A 25,993-nucleotide genomic window follows, 5' to 3' on the forward strand; every position below is an offset into this window, starting at 1 on the left:
GTTTAAAGTTATATTTGATAACTATATTTCATCGCCCCCTTAAATTAGTTAGTGATCCGCAAACGATGTATTGATTTAAGTATCTTTCTACTCACTGCAGGCGGTCTTTCGTTGGCCGTGGAAGGTCCCAGCAAGGCTGACATCAGTTGCCACGACAACAAGGATGGTACAGTGTCCGTCACGTACCTGCCGACAGCGCCAGGTGAATACAGGATTTCTGTCAAGTTCGGCGACAAGCACATCAAAGGAAGCCCGTACAATTCAAAAGTTACAGGTTCGTAATGCACTTTGCGAAGGATTCAAATCTATAAAATACGCGTTTAGTTGCGCGTATACGTATATTTTCGTTATATTTCTAAAATATCTATGATATATTTATATGAAAATGAACATTTTTATTTTCGTAAATAGTTACAGGCGAGGGTCGAAAGAGGAACCAGATATCCGTGGGCTCATGCAGCGAGGTATCGTTGCCCGGCAAAGTGCTTGACAAGGACTTCCGGCTGTTGAACGCGTCGATCCAAGCGCCAAGTGGTCTGGAAGAACCTTGTTTCTTGAAACGCCTGCCTAACGGAAACTTAGGTACGCGGTCTGCCGATTTCGAGATTCGCAAAGAATGTGCTTTACACTTACATGTTCACATTTCCAGGTATATCGTTCACGCCGAGAGAAATCGGCCAGCACGTGGTGTCTGTGAAAAGAATGGGCCAACACATTGTCAACTCACCGTTTAAAATAACTGTAGGTGAGCGAGAAGTTGGCGACGCGAAAAAGGTCAAAGTTAGTGGCACGGGATTAAAAGAAGGCAAAACACATATAGAGAATTTATTCACTGTGGACACGAGAAGCGCTGGTGAGTGATGCTTATATGAAATATGGTTTGGATAATATTGTATATTATAATTTATAATATAATATCGCGTATTTAGTCCTTATGTTTAAAATTCGTTAACGATATTCATCCTTTGTTGTTTCAAAATCAAAATGACAAAGACGAACCTAAAATGGTTATATTATGATATCATGTGGTAGTATTTGCAACAAATCGACTATATTCGATTAGGCAGTACGTTTATATTAGTTTAAAATTAAAACGTTATATTATGTAAACATTTTTTTACACAATTTGGCAATTTGTTTATTTTCATATGCCAGAAATTAATTTGATATAAATTGATTATGCCTTTGATCATTAAAATATTAATTATTTGAATTATTTGATAATCTTAGTTGAAAAATTTTCTTTACCGAGGTTTATGTTTGAATTATAGTAAAATATTCCAGCTTTTTATTTATTAATTCAAATTATATGAAAAAAAAATATTAAAAAAAATCTGTGACTGTGATGTATTCTGTATAATAACTTAATTAAATAACTATACTCAATATGAGTTTCTGTGTACATTTATTGTTATTTAATATTTTTAAATAATTTCAAAACAATTAAAATTATTTTACATAATTTCATACTTTTAATGCAAGTTTTAAAAAGTGATATTTTACGTTAAATATAATTTGTTTGGAATCGTTTACTATAAAATAATTTTATTTTACTTCATTTAAACCCAATAGTACTTCGTTTATCCGTTTCATATTATTGTTCTAAATTTATATATTTTTGTACAGCATCTGTATAATAATATTATATTACTATGTTATTTATTTTATATAGGTTATGGTGGATTATCGCTTTCTATAGAAGGTCCTAGCAAAGCAGAAATCCAGTGTAAGGACAATGAAGACGGTACATTGAACATTTCATACAGGCCCACGGAACCGGGATACTATATTGTGAATCTGAAGTTTGCCGACCACCACGTCGATGGTTCGCCATTTACCGTTAAAGTCACTGGCGAAGGAAGCAACTGTCAACGCGAAAAAATTGAACGTAGGCGGGAAGCCGTACCTCTCACCGAGGTGGGCAGCAACTGCAAACTTACGTTCAAGATGCCGGGTAAGTTAACATGAATTATGTTTCTTTAAATTTAGCTTTGGTTTTATAAAAAGTACGTACCTACTCTAATTTCAAAGATCCAAAATGTCTTCACACATTTCACAGTGAATTATTCACTAGGTTTTAAAATATATAGGTCAGTAGCATGTGGAATCCATTTCAATCCTGCTAAATCAAAAAATTTAGTATAAAGTGTTTATTTTAAAATAAATATAAATACAGTGGAACCTCGATAACTCGAACTTCTATAAGTCGAATTTTCGATAACTCGAATTTTTTTTTCGCCCCCAACCGATTCGAGTTATTGGGGTTCCACTGTAGTTGTATAATTTTCTGTAATTTTCTATAATAATTTTCATTGTATCTTTACTACATGCAAGTGTGTGTTTAAAGTATTGAATAAATGAATTATTAATTTAAACAGATTTTGTTTATAATTACTATTTATTATGTATATATATATTATACGTAATTTGTCTGTCTCTAACTAAGCTTTTTAAAACGTTATTGTTTTACCCATATGCTGTAGGTGTGTTGCCATATGATTTATCGTCGACGGTGACATCACCGAATGGCATCACGGAAGATGCCGAAATCAACGAAATCGAAGATGGACTTTATGCAGTTCATTTTGTACCAAAAGAATTAGGCGTGCACACAGTGTCTGTCCGTTATAAGGAAGTTCACATACCGGGTAAGTGTTAACTGCGATCGCTGTAATTTTCTATTTGATCGACATTGACCGTTCGTTGTATTTCAGGATCGCCGTTCCAATTTACCGTCGGTCCTTTGAGCGATGGTGGAGCTCATCGCGTACACGCTGGAGGTTCTGGTTTGGAACGCGGTGAACAAGGGCAACCGTGCGAGTTTAATGTGTGGACTAGGGAAGCCGGACCGGGTTCACTAGCCATATCAGTCGAAGGTCCTAGCAAAGCGGAAATTGATTTCAAAGACCGCAAAGATGGCTCATGTTATGTCAGTTACGTCGTAGGTGAACCAGGTTCGTTGATAGTTTTGAATTTTTATAATATAATATCTTATAACAACAATGGTGGATACGAAGGCAAAGCTATGTGGAACGAGTACCCACCCTTTAAAGTTTAGGTTTGATGATTATTGATTCGTTAACTATAATTTATATAATCATAACTATCACCAAGAACTCTATTGAACAATCGTCAACTGTATATAGTAAAATAATTCATAATTTGCATCCTTAAATTTTTTTTAACTTCAAATTTTCATTTCATATTATACTACTGTCGTTCAAATTAAGAGGATTGTAAACAGTCCATTTTTAAAACGTAGAATATATAAGTAATAATATTTCCAACGAGTCGTGCTGTTGACAGATCCGTAGTATGTACATATTATTATATCGTGTTTCTGTCACTCTCACAATATGTCACTACTCTGTTGCCTGTTTTATTTTTCACTAACAGTATTTATTTTTGTATATTATGCTGTTCAATATATTTATCAGAAAAAATTCGTAAAAGCCAGTTTAAATTTTTTTTAAAGATTTACTTAATATATTTTTTTTTAATTTATCTTTAATATTAGACCTACAAATGTTATTATTTTTTTTTTTTTTTTTAATGCTAACATTGAGAAAAAATCGAGATAAATTTAAAAAAGAAAAATTATATTAGTCTGAAGTAAAATGACTGAACAATTCAAACCAGTTTTAAAAATAAATTGTTATCAAAATATGAAATAATTTACAACTATAGACAAAAAAATATTATCCTTTTTATACACATAAAAATCTTCACTAACAGCTATTTTCATTATAGTCTACAATCTATAAATAATCGAAATTTATTTTGCATTTAATAATATGATTTTTAAATAATTATTTACATTATTTATCATAGATTCATTTTACTGACTTAAATAATAGTTAACAATTTTCAACTACATACATTTCCAAATGAATTACATTTCTAATTTTGGAACAAACAAGGTTATTTTCTTATAGTTTCAATAAATTAGTTTAATTTATTAAATTCTAATATTAATAATTTATACAATTATTCCAAACCAAATTATGGGTCATTCACATAAGACCCGTAACTTATATAAAGCTGTGTATAATTTTCTTCCAAAAAATTACATACCAAATGTTTAAATAAAAATTAAAATAATTAAGTATGCTATTTTCTCGTTACTTTCTAATGTTATAAATTATGTCAATTGAATTGTTTTATGTTTGTTGTTGTTGCACTCCAATTAATATAAACGTTAATGTAAAATATAGCGGATTTATGACTTGGTATTCTGCCACGGACTCTAAATTACACATTATGTGGTCTAAAAATGTAACAAGTTGAAATAGGAGAAACATAAGTTTTAAAATATATTTCAATTGTTAAACCCATTTAACGGTGTTTGTAGTCCAAATGGTTCAATGTTTCGTATATAAATGCAACTAGTGCATATAATTTATTTTTGTTATCGAAAAACGTATCTAAAACTTTATAATTACTGTAATAATGCTGATACGTATTTGACAATAGTTTAAAGATACATTAAAATATGTTCTTGGTTCAACCCTACATAAAAAAGTATCTACAGCTGGTGCTTTGGTTTAAACATTTAATATATAATATATTTATTTATTGAAAAACGTTTTCAAACGAAAATTTTAATAAGTAGTTACTTAGTTATTATACTAAGAATAATTATCCTTTTTAATTGATTAACATAAAATAAAAAATCGATGTAATAACAATTAGTCTAGTATTTATTATTTATTAAATTCCGAAAAGTTTTATAAATTATAACATCTATGATTTTCTAGTTTTGATTGTAGAAGTACCGAATTAGACATTATTATAATAAATAAGGGAAAAATAAAATATAAATTATTGCATTAGTAATTAATACGGTTATAAAAAAAAATAAAAAATTATGACGTGTGTTAACGTATAATAACAAAAACATTGAGTTTGTATAAGACATTTTACAAACATTTTTTGCTACAATTCGTTGAAGTCCTTATAATAATATGCATTTTTAGTAATTAAATAATTTCATAAAATGAATATTTGAAACATTTCGTCTTTTCTACAGGAGAATACCGAATCGGCATTAAGTTTAACGATCAACACATACCTGACTCGCCTTACAAGCTGTTTATATCGCCAGCGATGGGTGACGCGCACAAGCTTGAAGTGGCGCAATTTCCAACGTCTGGAGTCCAAGCCGATTACCCCGCACAATTCATTGTTCGTAAAAACGGTGCTGTTGGTCAACTCGACGCGAAGGTATTTACGAATGATATTATTATGTACCTATTATAATTATCCACTAGACCATTGAAGAATCGATTTTATAATAATAGTCGTTATGCGTTTAAAATATACCTATTTTATATTTCTGATTTTTTTTTCCGACGCGTTGGACGGTTATCATAATGTTATTATGCATGTATATGTTATTTTGTAGGTAGTGTCGCCATCTGGAACTGAAGACGACTGCTTCATCCAATCAATCGATCAAGACATGTACTCTGTTCGTTTCATGCCCCGCGATAATGGCGTTCACAACATACACGTCAAATTCAACGGGGTTCACATTCCAGGATCGCCGTACCGCCTAAAGGTTGGCAAAGGAGACGCTGACCCAGCTGCCGTACATGCCACTGGCAGTGGTTTGGGAGACGTCAAGACAGGTATCTAATTATAAATTATAAATTATAACCTATACCCGACTATGCCCGAAATAACGTTCTTAGTCTCAAATCAGGACCAAAAATATCGTAAAATAATTAATTTTAGTTTTCGATTTTCTCAATCAACAAAATATAACTAAATATAAAATTAACTTGATGAAAAAAATGTCGATATTTGTAGTCCCAACTGTTTTTCTTCGAATGATAATTTCTAATTAAAATACTCGTACATCAAAAGCTTATTGTGCTTTGAGAATTCGTTAAATTCATTATTGTTGAATATTTTAGGACACAAGACGGATTTCATTGTGGATACTTGCAACGCGGGTGCTGGTACATTGGCTGTAACCATAGACGGACCAAGTAAGGTTTCTATGGACTGTACCGAAGTCGAAGAAGGCTATAAAGTCAGGTATACGCCTTTGGTGCCAGGCGAATATTACATCAGTTTGAAATACAACGGATATCATATTGTCGGTTCACCGTTCAAAGTCACTTGTACTGGTACGTGATGTGTACTACGTTTATAATTTTATTGGAACAATTTATTAACAATAAGCCTAATACAATATTTTAAACAGAACTTAGAACATCTTTATCAAAACAATTAAAATAATTTTTGTTCGCTTTTCAGGTGAGGATTTGGCTGAGCGCGGACCACAAGAAACAAGCTCGGTGGTTGTGGAAACCGTACACAAAGTGTCTAAAGCTCACAAGGGTGGAGCCGGTGTTGTTCTGCCGCATTTCAAGTCTAACGCTTCACTTGTTACAAGCAAAGGAATGGGTTTGAAGAAAGCGTATGTGGGCAAACAAAATCTATTCAGTATAAGTGCTACTGATGCCGGTAAGTCATCATATTTAGTTTAACATATTATATCGGAAACGTATAGACATATTTGTTTGACTAGTGAAATCATACATGAGTAGAATTTTTGAATCTCAGCAGATCGAGGAAATTACATTACATCCTCAAATTAACTAATAATAATAATATATTATATTATATTAATATTATGTTTAACAGTCAGATTATTTAATAATTTAACTAAATGACAATTTTTGCTCATACTCATATAATATTATAGAATAAATAATTTTCTATAATGATTTTTCTCATTAATAGTTGTTATGATATATCATACGTATATTTTTGAATCTACTAAAATGTGTTATGCTTTTTTTCAACAGGCAACAATATATTATTTGTTGGTATTTATGGACCAAAGGGACCGTGTGAGGAGATATTTATCAAACACATGAAACAGAATAACTATCAAGTGAGCTATATTGTCCGAGAACGTGGCGAATACATTCTACTGATCAAATGGGGTGATGATCACATACCCGGCTCACCGTTTAAAATAGAAACTTAAATTTAAAGGAAAAAAAAAATAACAACAAATGTTTTGAAGCTAGACATCGATCTAATCAATCTATGGTATGGACAAGTGACCTCATATCATTATCATTACCATAATCACAAATAAAAAAAAAAAACAAGAAACAGGTGTCCGTCGGAATAAAATTATGAATCTACCAGATTTATATGCTATAATTTATTATTGTTCGCTTCCGACTTAATATTATCATTTTCAACTTGTACTACAAAAGAAAAAAAACTACTCATTCGTTTTAGCTAATAATTATTTATGTTTATTTAAATTTTGAATCTTATCTTATTTATTTTATATTCTACTCGTCGTGACTATATATTACAATGTTCATTAGTCAGAATATTAATCATTTTATTTATTTATATTATATTATAATTATTAAACAATATATTATTATTATTATTCAACATTGTTATAAGTAAGTGTTCAACGAAACGTTCCGTAAGATTTAATATTGATTTGTCTGAAACATAATTATCTAATATTATAATATTAAATACCTACTTCAAAATAGTTAATAGCGTTCGTCATCTAACCAATTATTAAACAATCAGTGTGGTATAAGGTACTTAACTTTAGCTAACCACTTCGTATCTTCGTCATGTGTACTGATTCAATATGATTTTATACAATATACATTAATATTATAACTAAATATATTTATAGAAAATGGGATGCCTGAAAATAAAGATTCTATATCATTATGTTATATTCCGTATTATTATTGTGTCAGTGTATAATCTTTCCTACACTTATTAGTATATTAAATAATAATAATATTATGTATTTGAGTACAGGCATTATGTTCTAAGTATTTGCCATGTTATTTAAAATAGATGATAGTTGACGATTGGAAATTCTTTATACCCGAAGACAAGATAGTTTAGACATTTTTAAAATAAAGTAAGGGGAAAGTAAATTACTGCTTGTTTTTATCCATTAGAAGTCAAGTGTAACTGATCATTGAGCAAGGCCACTGTAATGGATGTATAAATTTAAATACATAGAAAAATGATTCTGAACAAAAATAGTTCGTCAGCATACAAATTTATTACATACTACCTATTATAATATTTTATTATTATTATTATTATTAGAGTAATTTATTATAATATTTATAGTCCAAATTTTAACATCAATTATTTATGAAAAAAAATTAAGTTTGTATATTTTTATACCTTAGTTTCAGTTTAAACTATTTAAGAAAATCCTTTGATTAAATTTTCAAGTCTTAACTATAAAAATTGAATAACTTACGAAATAATTTGCAAATTTTCATGATTTTTAATACTATTGCCAAAATTTTAACTTGAGGTGAATAAAAAACAAAAATCTTGTATACATACACCATATATTTATCTAGCCATTAAATAGCTGCAACAAATACTTATGACAAATTTTGTATTCAATTTTTAAACTTTTCTTAGAAAAAATAAAAAAAATTCGAAAATATTAATGAAAAATCTTCTTGCTAATAAGTGCTGGAGCATATAAATACATACTATTTAGACATATGAATAATTTATTAGAAACCTATTGTGTTTAATTTTAAAGATTTTTAACCATTTATGATTTTACATAAACTGACATTTATCGAAAATGTCAAGCGTCTTAATATAGCTCAAAATATTTTAAGTTATTGTATTATGATATACAAAAATGCTGTAATTAAAAATAATATATTATTTTTAAATAGTTACATTATTCTAATTGCTTAATTTTTTGGGTTCAGCTAAGGTTAAAATACTGATTTTTTTTTAATGAAAATTTTAAATTGTAAATTGCGAATTTTAACATATTTTTGACTGAGTTTTGTGCAAAATTTTCAAAAATCAATGTCATTATGAACGAGGTGATGCAGTTAAATTTTTTATCTAGGACCTTACGTAATCATAATTTAATTATTGAAATGTATTAAATGTTAACATTCTTGAAATATGTACAGAAGAAGCCGCTTATTAGGAATACGGATAATTCATACGATTGCAAAAAAAAAAAAAAAATCTGTCTTTAAACATAATGTTTAAAGACAGATCGGCAGTATATTAAAATATTGAAAATCAATCAGATTATTGAAACAACACATCGTTAATTTGAAACAATCAGGGCCAAGGTACTACTATGATATAACATTATCTAAGGTTTACTATTATTACGTATTGATACTGAGTTCCATTTATCTAATGAACTTCATTTATTCTTACTATTCTTTATTATAATTTCAGTACCTACTATGCTCTTTACTGTTACCGTTTTAGTTTAACTTCGGAGTACGTACGTAAAGATGGTTAGTGTTTCGATTTTATAAAAATCTAAAAATATTTATACACCCCAAGATTTAAGTTTGGGACGGAAATGCGACTTGTTTAAATCATACAATGTACTTCTAAAAATTAATTCAATCGTTTGAAGATAAACGCTCGATATTGAAAAATGAAAATGGTAGTCGGAAAAGAAAAAAAAGCTAGAATAGAAATAGTTGTTGACAGAGTGAATGCAAAAGGCTTTGAGTATATTACTCTTATAAAGTACTGTCATTAAGTTACTCGACACAAAAATACAAATAGCAATAAATGAATATTTTACATAACATAGGTATTAGTACAAAGTAATTAATTTTTTTTCATAGTAGATATTTTTTTTTAACTATATATTTTTTTTTTTACAGTTAATAAAAACAATCGCTTATTAGAAACAGTTGGTTAATTGACACATTTCATCTTGATCTAAAAATATTCCTAGTGGCGCCAAACCCTATGTTAATGTAGGACAATTGTCCTACATATAAAATTTGTGATGGGTGAGTAAATCTATTTTGATAGCTTAAACAACCAAATGTGTGGTGGGTGGGAGTTTGTTATAAATGTTTGTTGTCCTACATATTTTTTTTTACTTCGGCGCCACTGAATATTCCCAAAAGGTTTCTACTGTTTTTCAATAGAATATATAATAGTGCAAGAATTTTGAAGGACATTTTTTTTGGTGCGGAATGTTATACAAAAGTCATTACTGTGGACAGAGTAATTAACTAAGCATATTCACCAATGATTTTTGATTTAAAAATGAGTTTTTATAAATTCTGATTTTTAAAATTTAAAGCTTATTTATAATGACCATATTCTGAATATTTATTTTTTATATCATTTAACTATTAAAGTAATATCTTGTAGCAATATTAACTTATTTTTTCAAATATATAATATAATTTGTCAGTAGATTTTTTTTTTATATGTAATTTTTAGGTTTATTTCTTTTATTTATATTGAAATTTGAGAAAGTTAATTTACAATACGATATGTATTTTTTTTAAAGCCGTAACACGTATTTTCATCGACAGATTTGGACAGTCCGATTTTTTAATTACTCGTAATAATAAGCTTAGCTCTCAAATCAAAATTGACTAATTTACAACCAGTTAAAGTATAAATTTACATGGCTAAGTCATTGCATTTTTCAACGGTCATTCTTTGATTTTCTATCTTTTCGTGTAATTTCTTATACGTCTTCTTTCATAACTCGCTGTTACACAATCACATATTGTTATACACAAAATAAAACTCTATGTGTGTACTATTTACATGAGCACCATTCATAGCTCCATAGGTAGATATATATACAATATTATTTATATGTTTACATAAGTAATAGAACATATTCACAGCATAAAATGACAAAATCATTTTTATTCAAATAGAATATAACAATAAAAACATATCAAAAGTACATGATAATAAACAAATGATTTGATTATTACTCGTCACATTTATTTGTACACCAGTTATTCAATGTTATCGCATTCGTAGAAAAAATAAAAATACAAACGAAACAAAATTAAAATATATTCATAATTTTTCTATCATAATTTTTATTATTATTCTTAAAAGTAATATTTATATTAAAGACTCAATTACCGCAATCGATCTAACCTCGCGATAGATGGCAATTATTTCTCAAAGCATAAGCGTGCGCACGGGTGTGCAGCGAATGGTGTTCTCACCTTTCGTTGCGTCTGACAATTTATTTTGAATTTAGCCGACCGGCAAATATTTATTTATAAGGCTTATATGGTATTAATAATTTAAAAATTATTGAATTTATAATAAAATTAAAAATATCAATATCCGCCAATATGTTAATCAAATGGAAAGTGATAAAATTATTTAACAATTCGAGAATTCCAAAAAGAGATTGATATTAAATGACAAACGTATTCACACGCATACCAGGGGCGTCCTTGACCCATTTGGGGAAGGGTGAAAGCTCAAGATATGATCTCAGTCTTTGCATATTATAGTTTTCAATTGATTATGATAAAATATATATTTATTTTTATTAATAGGCTTTAATGGGACGTCGTACTCACTTTGTTTTATTAATGCATATCAAATTTTACGTTCAGAACTATTCATTTTACCCTGCTGTTTTTAATAGTATATTGAGTTTAACCTATCATCAAAGTTAAACGTAAAAATATTATTTAGTGTCATTTTAGTTTAAGCATTTTTTAATATTCTAATTTTGAAATAATTTGTGAATTGATGAGTATTTTAGAATTTAAAAAATAAAAATAAATGTACAATTTTAAAATACATATAACTTGTTTTAAAATTTAACTATCAAAATACTCTCTGGAGCCGTAAATAATATTCTTGTATTTAAATTGTATAACCGAAAAAATTACAGAAATATATTAAAAACAACCGAGTAAAATGGATTATTTTAAACGTAAAATTTGTTATGTTGACATGTGCACTAATCAGACTACGCGTGCGGGTACGGTGTAACGTTCTCTCGAGAGATTATATGGATAGACAGTTTTAACCTCTTAATTAATATCAATACAACCAAATATAATATGTTTTTCATTAAAATTTAACCATTTAACTAAATTATCACCTATAGTAATTCGTATGGGCACGCGTTAACCGTTCTTATACAATATCGTGTTAACATTAATATTATAATAAAAAAATATTTCAGTTACAGAAAAATTAACAATTAAAACTAAGACATTTTTAAAAACCTACAAGGTATGCCACAGGACTTCTGACCGCATCTACCACGCCTCCTCGAAAACGCCCCTGGTCTTTCACGTACAGACACGACCGCGGTGTATATCGTTACGACATTCACAGCCAACAACCGTTCGATTGGTCGCAGCGACACTTGTCGCGTTAACAGATGCGATGTCGGTTACATAAACCATAAAACAATAGTCATGACCCACTTATATAGTACGTGTCTGAATGTCGAACGGAGTGTTTTCGTCCAGACGGTCGAACGATCAACGAGCACATTGTTGTGTTCGCCTCGAGCACAATTTTCCCGTGTTATAAAAAAACCAGGAAAACGCGACGCTCACGCCTAACCTTTCTGGTCGGACCGGCAAACAACGTGCGCTGCACCAGACACGAAATCCTGCGCACGCCTACGTCTCAAAGAAAGCGCCACTGCAGTGCATGTATGCCTACGAAGATTGCTGGACGTAACTGGACAACATTATAAATACGAGAACGATAATAATAACGTGTCCGTCGTTGATGCGATAGCTTAAGCGTTGTACAGCGACGGATTGTTGGCGTATGATCCTATTTGAGCGTACATGTTCCGCACATCGTACCGCAAGTTCTGTTCCCGATTGTTGTCGTCTTCGTTTGCATCGTTCGGTAGATGACCGTTTTGACGCGGCACCGCCGGCCCCGAAATCGCGTGTCCTGACGTGGTTCGATTTTCCGTGTCTGAGTGGGCATCAGTATCGGCGTTGTCGCCGCCGCCGTCCAGATGGAAAACCGAAAAATTCTCTCCCTTCATCGTCTCCACCAGAGTGCCGATGAACGTCTCTTGTACGCGCTTGTCGTCGGTGTTACCGTCCACCTGAGTCATTAAGAACACAATAAAAATATATTGTCATCATTACCAACACACATAATGTTATCATTCATTGTAACAGAGATCAATTAGTTAACAAACAATTATCATATCATCAAAAACAATACCTGTGTTCTAGTTTTTTATGCTCATAAATTAATTTTAAACGTAAATCATTTTAAATTCTGAAAAAACTAAAAAGCAATGAATGTATTAAATTTATAATAAAGTGTTTTTTTTTTTTTTTTGTGTATACGCGATGAGAAGTCAATAAAATGCTTTGATCTTTAAAAATGAGAGTGGTTTAGGATGACAAATTAAATTTAGTTTTTTAGTTTCTTTTTTAAAAATTATTCGTAGAAATTCTTGAAAACTTAGTACAAAGTTTCTTATGTATTGTTAATTTTTCAATTAAAAAATATCAAAAATCTATATTTACAATATTTTTTATAAGCGTTAAAAGTTGGAATTTTGACAAATTATATAGATATTGTGATTAGAAATTCATAAGAATTTATAATATAATAAAATACTATTAAAATACACAATTTATTTAAACGATAAATAACGATGTTAAATATTTTATTATAATTTAAAACATTATTCATGAAAAATTAAAAAACTTTTACGCACATTATACTATATTATAAATATTGTATTGGCATAGGGTTTTTTATTATTTTAAAATTTTCTCATTTTTTCACATTTTCTAAAAATTTCTAGCATTTTAATCCTTATGAGATATGATAAATATTTAGTTATTGCAAATTCGTAGAGATTATGGTGCAAAATTATTATGCAATTTTTAACTTCTTAATCAGCAAAAATGCTTTATATATGTAGTGATAAGGCACTAAAAATAAGTATTTATCTTTTTTTGCCTATCTCAAATATAATACAACGATTATGTGTGTCAACAAGTTTATATTATACAAAAATATTATCTATGTTTTTAATTTCTATTGGACGAATACTATTTTTTATGATATTTTAACAGTTTAATTTTTATTTTGTTGACTATTGATGTTTAAATATCAAATATTAATTATTAATAGACTGTCTCTGATTCATAAAAAACATTCCTTTTATTTAATTACATTTATCTCAAAAAAAAAAAAAAAAAATTATAATTAAAAGTATTTAGTAAAATAATCAGATTTTAATAGAATCAAATTATAAATTACTTATTTTTTTTTTTTCTATAACATAAATATTGAATAATCAAGATGATTTTTTTTTTAAGCCATTAATAAATAATATAATTAAAACCATTAATATTAAAAAATCACATTATAAAATCGATTACAACAACTTTCGAGAGCCAGAAAATTTTGTTCATTGAAATCGGTAGGTCGTTAATACGGTTAAAACTTATTATAAATAGTAAGCAAAAAATACAAAAAAAACAGATGATTTTATTTTATTTTTATGTAATCGAGGATAAATACTATATATTTGTAATTATATATATATTACTATACATAATTTAAGAAAAAAAATTATTTATGTACATATGTATTATATTTTATCTTTCATTAAATTTTTGAATTTTTATTTCGTTGTACATATTACATAGGTTCACAATTTTTTTTTTCTGATTGAACGTTGATACATATTAACGTTATTCGTAATCACTATTATTTTAAAAATGCCAAAACTCGTAGAAAGTATGTTCATACATAACCTCAAAAAGTACAAAACATAATATGTAAGTAATAATTAATATTAATGCCATTTAAATATCAGCAAAATATGACGGGAAGTTTACATGAATAATATGTATGTAATAAGGAAATGATAAAAATCCAATCATAATAACTGAATATATTTTTTTTTTATAGTTCGATCTTCTTTACTCGTTGTAGCTGATATATCGTTAAACCCATACTTAATACTTATCGTACATTTTATTATACGAAGAATCGGGTTCGTACGAGGATCTACCATTTCACTCATTCTACTCTCGTTATAGTGAGTTCCACTGTATTTGGCTTTTTTTTTCAGTTTTTAAACAACGAATAAAAATACTTTTAAATTGATTATTTTCATAAATTTTATTTATCATTATATTGTTTCTAACTTGTTTCTACAAACCGACTAAACTCGAATTCTCGATTGGTCAAATTTGTCCATAGCGTAATTATAATTAAATAAATGCATGTTTTAATGTAATACTGTTTACTCACTACAGTTAAGCGGTTGTCTTTGTCCAGTGCCTTGAGCATCGGTAGAGTTTGTTCGCGGAAACTCTGCAGACGCCGGCGAAACGCCGACACGCTGTCATCTAATCTTCCGCGACCTAACTGCAACTTTGAGCAATCCAATAGTATCAACTTCGGCCGTTGAGCATACTAAAAAATAATTTCATTCACATCGTCAGACACATAAACATTAAAATATTATTATTTTCATGTAGTTTCATAATAAAGTAGGTACATGAATAAACAATATTGAATTGTTACGATTTACGTAGATATGATATCATAATAATTCATACTATAAAGTATAAAACTTTACCTAAAACTATTATGATGAAAATTAATTGTAACAAACTACTAAAACAGCAATTAACCAAACAGAATGATTATTGAAAAATTTGAATTCATTATGAGAGTGTTGTATAACTATCAATTTAACTGTTTGAGTTATTTAAAAACTTTTTGCGTAGAATTATTTAAATTACTCTTTGATGCGATTAAAAAATATTTTTTATTTGGCAAAAAAAAAAACGCTATTAATGTGAAACCAATAAAATTTTGATTCATCAATAAAATAGAATATAAAACATCTTACTCGTTGATATTTTACAATGTTTACAGTTGCAGATTACAGATAATACGTTAGATGATACATAAATATTATGTGTTTCTACCCGTCAGGTAAGTGTGTAATACGAAGACAACTAAAGCCAATACTCTGTGAAACTAATCTTCATCGATAATAAAATGTATCATTGTGTGGATGAATAAAAACCTAGCCACGTAATATATTATTTAATCTTAATGTATTTAGATTTTAAATAGACTGGAGACAGATTTTCACTGGTAGATTTAAATAGTCTAATAGCCAACTAAATATTTTGATAATAGATGAACTTGTAACTAAAAAAATATTAATTGGTAAATCGATCTTATCCCTTTAAAGTTATTAAAAATCATGACTCAATCACTGTATAACTATTGACGATTGGTGAGTGGTAGGAATCGTGGAAAAATTTAAAAAAAGTATCTTAGTTAAGTTAGTTTATAATATTTATTGTAATACCATTGCTTTATTATGATTAATACAATTATATAGTATTAATTGTATTTTGTTTAGCTTACTGCAAAACATAGCTATTAATATTTATTTTTTTATTATTCTATAATATAATAATATCGTTGTCATGCTAGATACCTTTTTTTCAAAATAGTTGAGCTGTCCAATATTTCTTGGATAACCATCGATCACAATACCCTCTGTATTTGTATACTTGAGTAACTCTTTATCTAATATTTCATGAACTATCCACTGTAATTAAATAAAAACAAAAATATAGTTAGTGATATGAACAAAGATAATATTAACGTCACTTCTTCGAGGATGTGTCCACTGCTGATCATCTCTTGTAGGGATTCTTGAGTCGAAGCCAGAGATCTCAATAAAGGTCCAACGCTGACATGCCCCCAACCAACGTTGGCTCTAAGTACTTTTTGGCACAATGAACTCTTATTACTGCCGGGGCCACCTGTAAACATCAAAAATTAATCAATGATTTATGTCCAAAAAATGAAGGTTTGAACATAACCATTCCGTCAAAATCGAAAAGCCAAAAAATGAATATTAGAAATAATATATTTTAGATTTTAATATAATAATATACGTAGTATTATATTAAATCTTAAAAGCTACACAAGAAATTTTTTCTAAAATAATATTTAAGTTTATTAATTTTTCATAAGATGTACAAATAAAGGTCGAAAAAATCGCTTTTATTATACTTTGCTAAAAATGTAGATAAATAATTTTACTCTGTTTAGATAAATTATTCTTGATAAAAATTGATTTCAACTTTACTGTTTAATAGATTATCATAAAGTATCAGAATATTTTTTGAATATATTAGTAAAACTTAATCATTGAATGTGAGGAAAATTCTATAAATGAATAAAATTATAAATAGCTTTGGTAATAAGAATATTTTCATCTTAGAAAAGGTAAGTAAATGAGTACCATTCGTCTATACGTTTAGTGTCGAGTAGGTCACTATTATAGGTTTGTTAAATTTGAATTTAATGATATATTATTGTTTACGAAAAAACAATTTTTTAGCGAAAACGGTCTTATCAGCCTATATTACCAAGTGATAAAGTTTTTTTGACATAGCTATTTAAGTCATTTATTTTTATATTAGTATTGTAGTAAACTGATATAATTTTTTTTTGAAAGAATAGCATTTATTTTATTAGTATATAATTATTAAAATTATAATATATATTTATACCATATTATATCAACTTACGTATATAATTCAAAATGTATAACATATTTCTGTAAATACCGTAAAATAGTAAAAAATAGGTTCATAGTATAATTAGATAATAATATCTTAAAATAAATAAAAAATATCATGGTGTATACTGTATAGTAAAATTTATAATAATATACTTAAAAGTTGCAATTTTCTACAAATAATGTTCTTACATTATATCAAAATAATTAATATCGTTATTTATCGTTTAAATATTAATATTTATTTTTAATATTTTTATATAGATCCAAAATAAATTTGAAGATTTTGTGTAAAATGTTCAAGAATTTTGACCCAATTAGCGAATAATTTTTTGTTAGTAATTATAGAGAAAAAGTTAAAAAAAAAAAAAAAACGAAAATGTCTTATCCCTATAAATAGCTCAAAAATTCCTAAAATATTTTAAAAATGTTATTGTACCTAAATAGAAAAAAATAATATAAACATTTGGTGAATATTTTAATTTTCAAATAAACCTATGCGATTATTTGTTTTTGAATTACATCATAAAAACAAAAATTAATTTTGTAAAAATTCCCGTTTTTCCTTATTTTTTTTTGTTTGTTTTTTTTTCCAATTATAAAAATAATTAAAAAAATTGTAAAGTTTGACCTCTCTAAAATACAAATAACTTGGTTCAATTTAAGCTATTTATAGTTATTTGAAATTTTCTTTTTTTTCTATGTTTTTATTTAATTTGTGTTTGTCACAATTTGTTAATCATTATAGCTGAAAATTGTATGAAATATCATTGATAATTATTCAGATTAATGATAGGCCAGTATAGTCATTTGGTCACTGTAATTACGTAAACGCTGACAAGTTAAAAATTTTTAAATTTGAAGGTAACACCCCGGTATTAAAATAGTATATTAGAAAAGGTGATCATAATATTTAGCTAATTAAAACATTATTATTTTAACTGCACAACGTATTAAATTATTTATGACACCACGCTATTGTGTTATGATATCTCTAAATCAGGGGTCGGCGATCTTTTTGGTGTCAAGGGCCAAAAAACAATAAAAAAAAAGATGTAAAAAATACAATAAAATTCCGAATCGCTGCAAAATGTCAAAAAAATGAACTGCTCATAATTTTATGTGGTCTACGACGTTTGTATTATTATCAAATCACTCACCCACTACGAAAATCACTCGCGGAAACGTTTCCGGTTCCGAGACGCGTTCTGTAGCCCGTGGTTCCGGCGCGGGATCGACGGTGAAGTGGTTGCTTGGGCGCTCAGCGTCGACTTCCGGTTGTTCGGTACCCGGGTTGTCCGTGCGCACGGTACCGTTGGCCACTATAACCGGCGCTGGACTTTTGTAGGAGCTCAATATTTGCAGTACCGAAGACCGGAAGTCGTTATATACTTCCGTCGGACTCCGTTCACCGTTCACCTTCAAACATGACAATTTGTGATCACGACATTAGAACATACAATTACCAGTTTACCATTATATTTATAATTGTCATAATATCTATTTATCTGGATTCAATACTCACTGAAATAAGCATTTTCCTTTGGTCATAATAGTCCGATACTGGAGTCACATTTTTGTAGAAGTTGTTCAGCTCCATTCTAGCCAGACTTAAAACGACATGTCCTAATTTTGCACCGTAATCGATTTGTCGTTCCAACACATTTTGATTCCACGATATTAGAATGACTCCATTTACGACTTTTATCTAAATATAAATAATATTTAATAGAATTCTTATAATTAATTTTTGTATGAAAATGTTGTGTTTAATCAACATTTATTTGAATTATATTAAGTTAATTTTAAAATTTCCAAATAAATTGATAGAACTTTTCTATATTTTTTATTTTTTATTTTTTACTGAACACGTTAGATCAAATGAATCTGCACGAATATTATTTTCAAGTTCAGAAAAATACCGAGAAGTCACTTAAATAACTTAATACAATTTTAGACAAAATAAAAATCTCATTTCAATACCTTATTTGTGTATTCAACTACATCGCGCATATTTCTTGGGAATCCTGATATCAAAAATGTTTTGGCTACAGGAGACATTTTCAACTCCAACATCAATACTTCAGTAACTGTTTTACTGGAAAGTTTGCTAAAGTCTTCCATATCTAATTAATGGTTAGACAAACATATTATAAGTACGTTACATAAAATAAATTATTTCTACAATTCATAATTTTAGACAAATGTGTATGCAAAAAATTTAAATGGTTTGTATAAGAAAATAAAAATTGTAGGTACATGCAAACGTGCAGGTTATAATAATTGTGCTAAGTGGTTGTAATATTTTATGATGAATTTACGCGTTATAAATTATAATATTACAAGACATTCAACTATTTCAATGATATTTTACTTATTTGATTATACGAACATTTTAAGAGCATTTAAATTCTAAATACAATTATTAAAACAATTAATTTTAGTAATTTACTAAAATTTTATAAGGTTAGTTTAACTAATATTATGTAAAAACTATTAATTTATTTGCAATTATTTTAATTAATATTAGTTTATATTAGTTCAAAATGATTATTAACAGCATAATATTATTAGGAAACTTAGAAAAAAATTTTAAAAAATCAACTTTTAATAGTATAACAATTTATAGTAAACATATTAAATTTTTAAATTAGGTAATTAATCTAAAAAATACATAGACCTCATTAACAAGTATAACATAATAATTAACAGTATCACATAACATTTTAATTTTCAGTATAAAGTTATAAACTGTTTGGTTATCATAGAGTTAACCTACTTAGGTTCTGAAATGAATTATTTATGTAGCAGTGTCAAAACAAAAATAAAAATAAGGTCTGCTATCCTGATAATTTTTTTGATCGGTTAAGCCATATTGGTTTTCAAATACATATCAATCAAAAAAATTATGTCACATAAAGCAAAGTTTAATTTTTTGTGAGTTCATCTGTTCGGGCACTATGTTCCTCATTTGTGAACATTTAAAATTTAAATAATTATTTTTATGGTATTGATATACAAATGCTTTAATTTATGCATTTTACAAGACTAATTACTTTTCAATGATATTATCTTATATTATCATTATCATCATCAGTTGGCAGTCTTAGCTTGTGATATTTATCTTTCACAATTTATCCTGTTCATTTTTATAAATTAATGAGATTGATTGAACAAAAAATGTTTTATATTATACTCATATACACATCATTGTTTTATTTATTTTGTTTTATTTTTTTTAATTTTGTATTACATAAAATAAAAATGACCCGTAAAATCATTTTTCACGGTAACTGTTTCACCCGTTCTATTTATAATATGTATTTAAAAATTATATATGTCTGTTTAAGTGTTTACTTAATATTTTATAGAAACCGATATGTACTACGATTTAATATTTGTCATTCATATATTACCGTAAACCTCGATTAAAATTTTTTATTTATCAAAACTTAGACTTGAGCCAATATCATATTAGAGTTGTTTTTAGTTTTTACTGTTTAAAGAAGTAAAAGAACTTTCCAAAACTTTGGTAAACACGTCACATTTAATTTTTAAACTAAAACGTCGAAATGTTCCCAATTCAATTTAAATAGGTCAGGGACAACCATAGGCACATTATAATATTATTACGACCTGATCGATAGGTAATTGGCCTTCGTAAAAATAAAACTTTTAGCTACAATCAATATAATAATTTCATTATTTTTAACTTTCCAATTTCATTTTTAAAAAAATTGTTTAAGCGTATGGGTCTTAAATATTTTTTTTTTACTTATTAAATATAACTATACTTTTTATTAAAATAGCTATTTAAAAAAATCAAATAATAATCTTATCAAATAATGGTAAATGTGGCGAAATTTTTGAAACTGGAAATTTTATAAAGTTGTTTTCCCTTGACTATAGATATTATAAGACAATAAAAAACTTTCTTGGAAAAAACTTAACGATTTCCAATTATACGTCATATTAATCTTTTATCTCTCTATATAATCTTTAATAATAATGCTTCTTCGGTGTATTTTCTATTTACCTATTGGGGTATAGTGATATCATTATACGTCACACAAACATGTAATATGAAAATTGATTTTATACATTTGTAAATGATAATGTTCTTTTTATATTTATCACTCGATATAGCCTTAAAAAATGTAATTACCTATTTCAATATAATAAAGCACCAATAGTAATATTCTTAGCTTTTTTTCAGAATTACAACTGATATATACACATACACAACACAGCTAAGCTTATCCCCACTCGTCAATTAAATTGTACAGAGCCGATGCGTAATACTAAGTCTACTTGTTCTGACATGTCAAGGTTGGCTTAAAGTCAATGGACACAATAAATAGTTATATAGTTTCATCGTTGATTTATTTATGTATTTCGTATTATTTTCATTGATTATATAATATATATTAATATCATAGTTAAACTTTTAAAATTTTTAACTGTACGTCAATAAATTATGTATGAATTGTATAATTTATCAGTCTTGGATAAAAAATTAAAACTAATTTATTTATTTGATCTTATTATATTTATCTCGAGATTTTTCATCTTATTTTATTTTATTTCACTGCCACAATTTTAATTTAAAAATACAAAAATTCATTATTAAAAAAAAAAAAATGTTAATTATTTTCTTTTATTTACTTTTCTTTTTTTACTTAAGGAGCAATGACTTTGAATAACGAAGGTCATTACCCTTTTACATTTTTTTTTTTTTTTTTATAGAAATATTTTCCACAACTTCAATACATTTTATTATAGCCACCCTTCTTTATAATCACATATTTCTAGATATAATGTTTTTCAGAAAATATTTATGCACTATATCTAAATTACATTTAAAATACAATTATGAGCAGTGAAATGTTATACAGTTGGTACCCTTAAAAGATTTTTTTCGCTTATCCAAAATTCAAACTTGAAATATTTATAAATACTTTACACAAGTAGTTTGAAAATAAATATACTTAACAGCTATTTTCAGTAAAATAACACATGCTATTTTACTATAATATTAAAGCAAATTTATAACAACATTTTAGGGTAATATATTTAACATCTTTATTATAGTATTATACTTTAGATAGACTAAAAGATTAAAAACATCAGTTAGCATTAAAGAACTAAATTTAATGAATTATAGGGATAAAAAAATATCGGAAAGTGGGGTCTACTCTGCTGTATATTATGTTTTGAGTGTGTCACTATTATGGGTGTGTTTTAATGTATAAAAAACCTTGTACAAAATTTTGACAAATTTTGTCATGTTTTTAAATTTAAATGCTTGTAAAAAATATTGTAGCTATAAATTTTCAATTTTGATAAGAAGATAAACCACTTTTTAAGAATTTAGTATTAAATTTTCAAAAACTTCAACCAAACTAATAATTTTTAATTTAAATTTGTAATTTTTGATGCTTATAAATAACTCAAGAATATTTTTTAAATGTTATTGTAAATAGAAAATTTTAGTTGAAACATTAAGTAAAAATTTCAAGTATCTACCATTGTTCATTTTCGAGTTACATCAAAAAACAATATCAATTTTGTTAAAAGTTGAATATTCATAAAAATCTCCGTTTTTGCTAATTATTCTTTTCTGGACTTAAAAAAAAAAAAAATAAATAAATAAATACTGAAGATGTTTTATTTCTGTCTAAAAAATAAAGAATAAAGAAAGATGTTGTTAAAATTGTGAATTATAAAATTGATAAATTATCATAATAATTAAATGCTTTATTAACTAAGAAAAAATTATAACGACTTACCGTAATAGGTTTTAAAAATGAAATAAATGGGCTTTAATAGCTATATATTAAAATTTAAAAAAATTTATCACAAAATATATTAAGTGATAAAAGATCAAGGATTGTCTCGGCTCCAAAATTGTTTTACGCATATAATGATTTATCATTGAATTCAAATTGAACGCACCATTAGTAATGTTCCACTCAACACTTGTATAGTAGAGTATAGTACACACTTTCCTAAATTTTTTTTGTAATTCAAAATACATTTTTAATGTTGTACAGTGCATTAATATACAAAATATTAAATTGAAAAATATATTTGAAAAAACATTAAATTTGAAACGAATTGTTATAAACTATTAATGCGTGTTTACAGTGTGTATAAGCTTGTACTCAGCAAACTTTTGTCAGTGTTTAAACACGTCAAAAATGAATAAATTTCTTTATAATGTGTGTTGGATTTAAGTACGAATATATGTAAACCATAAATTATCGATTAACAATAAACGTAACTAAAAACTAATTGCCAACTACCGTCCAATCGAAACATCATTCAACTTAAATATATCGTTTCATTGTTGTTGAAAATAAAATGAACTTACCGTTTCCAACAGTGTACTGTTGTAGTAAGTCGGTCATGTTAATGTGAACAATACCGCGCTTTTCTATCATCAAGTTGTCACAATGCGTGACCTTGCCACTTCCAGGTCCACCTATACGCGAAAACTTTCAGTCACAATGCTGAACGCCACGAAATAATTGCAACTGAATTCTTACCAAGTACGAAAATTACTGGAACTTTCGGTGTGTCGAATTTGACATGACCATTTGTGTACGGGAACATTCCAGTGTTATTACTATTTGTATTGTCAATGTCATCTGCTTCCCAATTTTGTCTACCATTGGAACCATTTTTAAAATGCTCGTCATCAGGAATTTTGTCTGAAAATATAAAAAAATAAAAATACATAAATATTATACTTACCTATTAATATATAACATGTAAGCGGCAACGATATTAATTTAAATGTTTTCAACAATTGTTGGAAAATATCATTAGAGATTAAACATCTCAGGAAATAATGATAATCCGTAATAATTTACATTATTGACTTAATTGATAAATATACAGTTTTCTGAATGCATGTTTTATACATATATATATATGTGGATTTATTGCCTAAAATGGCCTTAAATAAAAAATATTGACCAAAAAAAAGACAAATTTTCAAAAAAAAAAAAAATCAAATACCTACATAAATAATTTTAAACGATCAAAAATTGTTAATGGTTTATACATTTTTCGAAGCCACTATATAAGTCTCACTGTGCAATCTCTTTACAAGACTGTTAAAACAACAATTATTACTATCGATAAAGAATCACACTTAGGGTTTGTACTCACATAAATTATTAAAAATGTGAACATTCATAGGAGCTGATGGAGGATCACGGGTTCTGGATCGTTTACAGATTAAAACAAATATTTTTGTTAATAATTATTTGTTAAAACATTAGATTCTAAATAATCATTTTAAATTTGATTATATTTTAAAACATCATTCATTATAATAGAGCAGCAGTCATATTTGTGGCCAAATAAAAATTAAAGAGTACATTAAGTAAATATGAATCGTTTCAAAATTATGTAGTTTAACATCGTTGTTAAACTACTCTTTCGTTTTAACTCAATATTTTAAATATACAATGTTTCATAAAAAATCAATGGATTTACTGTGACCACTAAATCATATTTAAGATGTGGGTTCACTGTTTAGGTATTTGTTAAGTGTTTAATGATTGTTTATGTGCCCATAAGTTTATTGGTTTGCATACATGATATGCATTCTATTTTTTGCTGTGACATTGTAATATTTATTTTTTTATCATTATATACATTTGATAATTTAAATTTCAAACCATTAAAGGAAAATTACAATTTATTTTGTTTTTCACTTACAAGTTAGTTATGTATTTAAATTCTGTTGTACATTTCTGTTAATTCATAGTAATTTCTGAACCCCACTGTAATCACGCACATGTTTATACGAATTTCAAAATAACATCATAAAACCGTGTCAATATAATATAACATAATCCATCATATTGTACGTAGGTAGTTATACCATACGTTAACATAACATGGTAGTTCTATGCCACATTGTATAAACTTACGAGAGGTTTTTTTCTTTTTATTCTCGAAGTTATTTTAACACTTTGTGCGTGACACTATACTTTGTGCATAGCCATGTAAAGGCATAATACATAAGTAGCAAATATAAAGGTCAACGGCTTTCTTTTTATCATTTATTTTACACTACAGGTATTATAACGCACCACGTGCTTACTTTCAAACGTACCCTATTTCTTCGAATATTACAATAGAAATATTATGGTATAATCATTTATAGGTACCTCAATAAAAAATGTTATTTTTTTTTTTTTTGTAAAATTTTTAAATAATGCGTATAACCAAGGTTTATTAATTTTTTTTATTTTCTAATTATTTAAAATAAAAATTGATTAGTTAAATTGTTTAAGTTACTAATACAATACATATGCCATAGATTTTCAAATTATTGTTCACAATTACGACCCATTTTAGAAAATGTTGACATTTTGGCAGTCCCCTATATATTAATACATTTTTTTTTTACTTATGAGTACTAGAAGAATGTTTAGGAAAATATTTATCAATAAAAAAAATTTGAAAGTACCTACTATATACATATCTATTGCACCTGGAGGTAATTTTAAAAATAATTTACTTTTATAATGGGTTAGAAGAGGATTAGGATTTTGTATCAGTTTTATATTTTCTTTGTTACTTTATTTGACA

The 25,993-nt window shown here is 27.1% G+C and overlaps 2 protein-coding genes across 6 annotated transcripts in view; one reads left to right on the forward strand and one right to left on the reverse strand.

Moving 5' to 3' along the window:
* Positions 1 to 7,155, forward strand: part of LOC112597111 (filamin-A) — a 112,005-nt gene extending 104,850 nt beyond the window's left edge. For all 4 annotated transcript variants that reach the window (XM_025343034.1, XM_025343035.1, XM_025343036.1 and 1 more), the window contains 11 exons: positions 101 to 274; positions 418 to 582; positions 650 to 853; positions 1,673 to 1,954; positions 2,484 to 2,648; positions 2,715 to 2,954; positions 5,030 to 5,223; positions 5,405 to 5,630; positions 5,919 to 6,134; positions 6,265 to 6,474; positions 6,819 to 7,155. In XM_025343034.1, the coding sequence (XP_025198819.1) occupies positions 101 to 274; positions 418 to 582; positions 650 to 853; positions 1,673 to 1,954; positions 2,484 to 2,648; positions 2,715 to 2,954; positions 5,030 to 5,223; positions 5,405 to 5,630; positions 5,919 to 6,134; positions 6,265 to 6,474; positions 6,819 to 7,003 (2,261 nt within the window). In that variant the 3' untranslated portion in view covers positions 7,004 to 7,155. The remainder of the gene's footprint in view (positions 1 to 100; positions 275 to 417; positions 583 to 649; positions 854 to 1,672; positions 1,955 to 2,483; positions 2,649 to 2,714; positions 2,955 to 5,029; positions 5,224 to 5,404; positions 5,631 to 5,918; positions 6,135 to 6,264; positions 6,475 to 6,818) is intronic.
* A 4,541-nt stretch (positions 7,156 to 11,696) lies between these two features.
* The window catches only part of LOC112597119 (adenylate kinase isoenzyme 5), a 35,494-nt gene continuing 21,197 nt past the window's right edge, over positions 11,697 to 25,993 (reverse strand). For both annotated transcript variants that reach the window (XM_025343046.1, XM_025343045.1), the window contains 9 exons: positions 23,932 to 24,096; positions 23,757 to 23,867; positions 19,367 to 19,509; positions 18,909 to 19,091; positions 18,544 to 18,802; positions 16,465 to 16,619; positions 16,289 to 16,402; positions 15,079 to 15,243; positions 11,697 to 12,898 (listed from right to left, as the gene is read on the reverse strand). In XM_025343046.1, coding sequence (XP_025198831.1) covers positions 12,575 to 12,898; positions 15,079 to 15,243; positions 16,289 to 16,402; positions 16,465 to 16,619; positions 18,544 to 18,802; positions 18,909 to 19,091; positions 19,367 to 19,509; positions 23,757 to 23,867; positions 23,932 to 24,096 — 1,619 coding nt within the window. In that variant the 3' untranslated portion in view covers positions 11,697 to 12,574. The remainder of the gene's footprint in view (positions 12,899 to 15,078; positions 15,244 to 16,288; positions 16,403 to 16,464; positions 16,620 to 18,543; positions 18,803 to 18,908; positions 19,092 to 19,366; positions 19,510 to 23,756; positions 23,868 to 23,931; positions 24,097 to 25,993) is intronic.

Source organism: Melanaphis sacchari, unplaced genomic scaffold (assembly GCF_002803265.2).
Source record: "Melanaphis sacchari strain LSU unplaced genomic scaffold, SCAv2.0 Contig37_pilon_pilon, whole genome shotgun sequence".
In the NCBI taxonomy this organism is placed as follows: domain Eukaryota; kingdom Metazoa; phylum Arthropoda; class Insecta; order Hemiptera; family Aphididae; genus Melanaphis; species Melanaphis sacchari.